Consider the following 6,415-nt stretch of genomic DNA (forward strand, 5'->3'; position numbering starts at 1 on the left):
TTGGGTTCAAGCCAGTGACCATGGGGTCATGTCTATGATTTCATGCTCAAGCCAGTGACCCTGCACTCAAGCTGGTGAGCCCATGCTCAAGTCAGTGACCTTGGAGTTTCAAACCTGGGTCCTCTGCATCCCAGGCCAATGCTCTGTCCACTGTGCTACTGCTTGGTCAGGCTAAAAACCTTTTGCTACAGCAAGAATTACTGTAGGATTTTCTTTCTGAAACACATTGCATTTCCTCAGTAGTATTTTAAATAAAAACATTTTTTTTTGCATTTTTATCACTAGAATGTCACAATAAGTTAGCATTGATCCATTCAATAGCATGTTTTGGGGTGTACCTATTTAACAAGCATGTGCAAAGATCCATGAGAACTTCTGAGTGAGCTTTTTGGATCTGAGGAAGGTGCCGAATGCACATGTGCAAATGATTATGTCCATGTATGACTGTTTGTAAGAACCTTATACCCAGGGGTCTGATTTACTGCCTACAGAACAGAGTCAGTGTAAGGCTGGAGTACCAGAGGCTCTTCTTTTTTTTTTTTGAAAGAAAAAACACACAATTTTCTTCCTTTCTCTGCCTGTCCGCCTGTTCCAGGATGGCCTTTTGTGCCAAAGGATGTATGTATGGAGAAGTTCCCAGGGGGCAGGGTCCCCTAGGCTCTAGAGTTATAACTACCCCTAGTACTTGGGGAACTAACCAGAGCTCTAATGTCAGCGAGACCAAACTCCATGATTCACCTCCTCTGGGTAGAAGGTGGCCGAGAGGCAGCTATACCAAGATTAGCCACAGAGAAGAGAGACCCATCAGCTCATTCCAGGTCTGTGCCCCTATCAATGTAGCTGAAGTAGTCTAAAAACAGGATAGTAGAGACTACATTTTATCTCAGGTCAGGGGCACAGGTGAGACCCTATGCTCTGGAAACCTCTTTTCTGCCTTCCTTTTGCCCTCTCTGATCTTGTCACTGGATAAATCCTGAGTGTCTGGGGCTTCCTCAATTCTTGTCACACTTGCAAGAAAAATTTAGGTGAGAGACAGGGTGCAGTGTTCAGGCAAAGCAAGCAGTTCATAGAGCAAAGCTATACACTTGGCACAAAGCACAAGCCAGCAAACAGCTAGTCTGAGTGCCCTGTCTGCTGGGCCTTAGAAGTCTTATACTCTTAGCGTCAAGGCTTCATTCCCCTCTTCTCGGTAATGGACAGGGTCCAGGTATCTTGTAATTGTTGGGATACCCGGTTATCTTGTTCTGTCTGCTCTCAGGACAACTGAATATCTCATTCAGTGGGTGATATAAACTCCCCTTGTGCTCCTTCCCCTTTCATGCCCTGATAACTGTATATTCTTCCTAATAACCTTTTCCTTGGTGGTGACAAGTACAGAGAAGGTGGGGTTTTCCAGAGGAGATTAATGGATGTGAGAGAGCTAGAAGGTGCATCACACTGAAAATTGGGGGTTTCAACTAGGAATATGGAAATTTAGGGGCTTTAAGGAGAATAGTCTGTCTACAAATGCTTAAATCACAGGATAGCAATTAAATTTAATCTGTGTAACTTCAGAGATTGAGAACAAAGAACACATTTAGGGGCAAGTGGGGTCAGAAAGTAGTGCCTCAGATTTCAGCTCAGTCTAAAACATTTCTAAAAGCTACTGCTGCTAAAAAAACAGGAAATTATGTCCAGAATATAGTATTACTGTGAGGTTCACTGAGAGAAATCGCACGAGGCTTAGGGAGGTAAAACAGTGGACTTTATTAGAACATCTGGGTGCAAAATGCGCTGAGGCCGAAAAAGGCATCAGCTCCAATAGAAGAGAATCTCATAGATTTATAGGGTTTGCAAGTTCTTGCTGACGTGTGTTGTTGCTAGGAAACTGGTGAAACTTCGTCTCCTTCTTGAAATTTAAGAAGGTCGGTTTGTAATCAATTGGTACCAGGAATATCAGAAAGGTGTTGACAGCCTTTGGGTCTCTCAAAAAGTTCCTTTCTCTTGGATTAGACTGTGGTCATTGTGATCTGCAAAGTTCTGATAAAAATGGGAGTTAAGTAGAGCAAAATTGGAGCTGCCTTTGATCTACCTAACGATTACTTGTTGCTGGATGTACTTAGTAATGTCTAAAATGACATTTGGCAGAAAATCTAGAATCCTTTATCTTTAATGTAAATGAGAGTACCACATTGCTTGATTCTATAATTCCTTTTCTCCAGCCTATTCCCTATGTCAGAGTTAGTCAGCCTTCCACTATACTCTTACAATACTTGGCAAAAGACTGCAATTTCCCACATCACTTATTACCCATTGACCCCAGAATTGCTTTAGTTTTAGAGAGTAAGGAGAAGTTCTTATTTAGTTTGGTGACCCTAGTACTTAGTAGAATACCAGGGGGAGTGGTTAAATGATAAGAACACAATGGCAATATTGAACTAGTGCCTGGAAGGGGAGATTGTGGAGCTGGACCATTATATTGATGGTGGGAAGGACAATAGAAAGGAGATGGGAGGACTTTAAAAGTGATCTTCATCACTCTCACAATATTTATTGCAAGAGAGCATTTTTAGAAAAGCTATGTGGGAGGCAAGGAGATAACATGTATGCATGAATTAAAAAAATGCTGTGCTTATGTATATTTGCAATAATAAGTCTTATTCTCAGACAAGAAGTCATTTCGTCTTGTTTAATTATAAGTATCACTCTTGCATAGCTTTGTGACATTGCTCATTTCCCTTTAAAGTTGTTTCTTCGAGAAGTTAAGAATTCTACTGATATGAAGATCTAAGAAATAAAAAAAAACAATTATTGAGCAAGATCTATACCTACAAAATTTTAAAATTACTTAGAAACAAAATGCAAATTAACTTTATTTTCAGTGTATAATTTGGAAAACCTCTAATTAAAGCAAAATAAATACAGCTGAATGGTCAGAACAGGGATGGCATGGAGATCTAGGGACATTTATCTGAGTCCCTAGTTTGTGCCAGGCTTATTTGGGTGTACTGTTACAGTTAAATTATAGGTGGGTTTTCTATTTGGTCATTAAATAAAGGTTGAAACTTACAAATATAAATTTAGAGACTTACTTGTCACAAAGTACTTTTCTAAGTTATTTTCTCCTCTTTTTTTTTGAAAGAGAGGAATAGAGAGTGGAAGAGCAAGAGAGAAAGAGAGAGAGAGAGAGAAGCATGAAATTGTTTCACTTAGTTTTGACCCCATTGATTGCTTCTCAAATGTACCTTAACTGGGCTCGAACCTCGGGACTGAGCAGGCAACCCCAAGATCAGACTGGAGACCTTGGCATTCCCAAATGATGCTCTATCTACTGCACTACCCACCAGGGCTCCTCTTTTTTGTAAAGACATTATATTCTACTAAAAATAAACCTTGAACAAATTAAATATGTATAAACAAATTATATTATCTCAGTCCTCTTCATATTGTTTGAAATGATAGAAATATCCCAGCAGCATGGCACAAAAGATAAACAGACAAATTGACTTAGCTCTGGATAACCCTATGATCCACAAGTTTCACCGAGGTAAAGCAAATTGTATCTTCATATGTCTTGAGTAGAATTTTTATCCTAATTTTGCAGATCACTAAATCGAAGCTATAGACATACGTAACAAAATATGACAGCACATCAAAATGACACCATCTCCGTTGAGGTTTCTAACTTCCTCCTGAGTTGTTTTGTTGGGTCACCCAGCTGGCAGCTCTGGCTGTCCCTGCCCCTCAGCTTCCTCTTCCTTCTGGCCATGGGGGCCAATGGTATTCTTCTAATCACCATCTGGCTGGAGGCCTCTCTGCATGAGCCCATGTACTACCTGCTCAGCCTCCTCTCCCTACTGGACATTGTGCTGTGCCTCACCGTCATCCCCAAGGTCCTGGTCATCTTCTGGTTTGACCTCAGGCCCATCAGTTTCTATGCCTGCTTCCTTCAGATGTACATTATGAATTGCTTCCTTGCCATGGAGTCTTGCACATTCATGGTCATGGCCTATGACCGTTATGTGGCCATCTGTAAACCTCTGCATTACCCATCGATTATCACTGACCAGTTTGTAGCTAAGGCTGCCGTTTTTATTTTGACTAGGAATATCCTTGTGACAGTGCCTATCCCCATTCTCTCAGCACGACTCTATTATTGTGGGAGAACTGTCATTGAGAATTGCATCTGTGCCAATATGTCAGTCTCCAGACTCTCTTGTAATGATGTCACCATCAATCGTCTCTACCAATTTGCTGGAGGCTGGACTCTGCTAGGATCCGACCTCATTCTCATCTTCCTCTCCTACACCTTCATACTGCGAGCTGTGCTGAGACTCAAGGCAGTAGGTGCTGTGGCCAAGGCCTTAAGCACATGCGGCTCTCACTTCATTCTTATCCTTTTCTTCAGTACCATCCTTCTAGTCTTTGTTCTCACTCATGTGGCTAAGAAGAAGGTCTCCCCTGATGTGCCAGTCTTGCTCAATGTCCTTCACCATGTCATCCCTGCAGCCCTCAACCCTATTGTTTATGGAGTGCGAACCCAGGAAATCAAGCAAGGAATCCAGAGGTTACTGAAGAAAGGATGGTAATAAGGACAACTGGATCTAAATTCCTAAAATAAGATGTCTTTTGAATTAATAATGAGTAATTGGGCTTAAATTTATATCTATGAGTTATAATGTCAAACTGGATAAAACGGATATTGTGTCTTTAATAAAACTTCAAACTTTAAGTTTTTCTTTCTCTCATCCCTCAATCAGTAATCTCCTTCTCCCTTTCTCCTTTCCCCTATGCTTATAATCCTATTTGCCCAAAGTACTCAGATTCCTTAGGGCAGGTTCTAAAGGGAGGAATTTATATTTCTGAATATACAGCTGTTAATATGTCATAAATTTTATATTCTTGAGTGTACAACTGTAAATATTTTGTGGGTTGTGTTGTATGTATAATGTGTAAGGTATTTTTATTCATATTTCCAAAGAAGGGCAGATATTGGAGAAAAGACATAGGCATGAAATTTCAGTCCTGAATGATGCGCAGTTGCTACTGGTCTCTAGTTGGGTCTTTTTCTCTCAGTCTTCAACTAAATTATTCTCTTTCTTTGTCTGTTTATGTCTCTGGTTTGTTTCTCTGTCTTTCTCTTCTCCTGCAGAAGGGATGGTGATCTTTTGTAATGTGCATTAAAAGAAGGCTAGGGTTTTGCCTGAATGGTTCATGTGTGTGACAATTAACAATGTGTTTTATTGAATTTAAAAGACTTCAAATTCTCCTTCCAAATGAGTCTCTGGTTTAGACATTTATCTTTCATATCCAGGGTGTCCCAGTATGTGGTATGCAAACATAGCTCTGTTAATGAAATAAAGGATTGTAAGGATGATAATACAAGATACAGTAATTACACTGAAATAGAACATAGAATATATCAATATGAACATTGCTTTCTTACTAATTGGACAGTTTCTAAGCATATTTTGTGTCCTGGAAATTCTGTTAACTATCGTGGCACAAAAATAAACAACATTTTTGTCCTGGCTGGTTGGCTCAGTGGTAGAGCGTCAGCCTGGCATGTGGATGTCCCACGTTCGATGCCTGGCCAGGGCACACAGGAGAATTGACCATTTGCTTCTCCACCCTTCCCCCTCTTCTTTCCCTCTATCTCTTTCTTCCCCTCCCACAGCCAAGGCTCCATTGGAGCAAAGTTGGCCTGCTTGCTGAGGATGGCTCCATGGCCTCCGCCTCAGGTGCTAGAATGACTCCGATTGTAACAGAGCAGTGCTCCAGATGGGAAGAGCATCACACCCTAGTGAGCATACCATGTGGATCCCAGTCCCATGCATGAGGGAGTCTGTCTCTCTGCCTCCTTGCTTCTCACTTCAGAAAAATACAAAAAAATATAAAAATAATAAAAAATAAAAAGAACATTTTTGTTGGTTTTAGAAGCTCAAAATATGGTCAGATGGGTAACAAATATGAATTCCATAAATATATTCTTTTCAACTGGAGAAGACAAAGAGTGGAATAAGGTACCTGTATGGGCAATAAGATACTTGGCAAAATAATGAAGTACTGAATATAGAGTTAGAAGTTTGAATTGTAAACCTTACATAAGAAAATAAGGGCTGCAATCCTAGGAACAAATTCGGCAGTCTCACCATATTTCTCGTTACTCATCTATTACTGAAGTATAGTCAACCTTTTTTTTTTTTAGAAATCATTTCTAGGTATAAGCTTTTGTGCTTTAATGATACCCTGTGTGTTACTTTGCTTTGACAATGGAAAGAAAAATCTCTCAATAGTCTAATACTATACCAAAAATCTGGGTCTTTCAGTTTTAATTGAGCACCTGGGATACATCCTTAATCTTCATAAGCTTTCATTTTACAAAGTTCTCTGTCCATTTCTATTTTCCATCTCTCAGTGAAGAAAAATGAATTGG

General features: G+C 40.0%; 1 protein-coding gene across 1 annotated transcript; it reads left to right on the forward strand.

Moving 5' to 3' along the window:
* Nucleotides 1-3,620: 3,620 nt before the first annotated feature.
* On the forward strand, nucleotides 3,621-4,568 carry LOC136388804 (olfactory receptor 56A3). The gene has a single exon (XM_066360612.1). The coding sequence runs from the start codon at nucleotides 3,621-3,623 to the stop codon at nucleotides 4,566-4,568; it is 948 nt and encodes a 315-aa protein (XP_066216709.1).
* Nucleotides 4,569-6,415: the final 1,847 nt, after the last annotated feature.

This window comes from Saccopteryx leptura, chromosome 1 (assembly GCF_036850995.1).
Source record: "Saccopteryx leptura isolate mSacLep1 chromosome 1, mSacLep1_pri_phased_curated, whole genome shotgun sequence".
Taxonomy (NCBI): domain Eukaryota; kingdom Metazoa; phylum Chordata; class Mammalia; order Chiroptera; family Emballonuridae; genus Saccopteryx; species Saccopteryx leptura.

Excerpts from the sequence above, each read along its gene's own strand:
- LOC136388804 (XM_066360612.1), top strand. The coding sequence starts at position 3,621 with ATGACAGCACATCAAAATGACACCATCTCCGTTGAGGTTTCTAACTTC.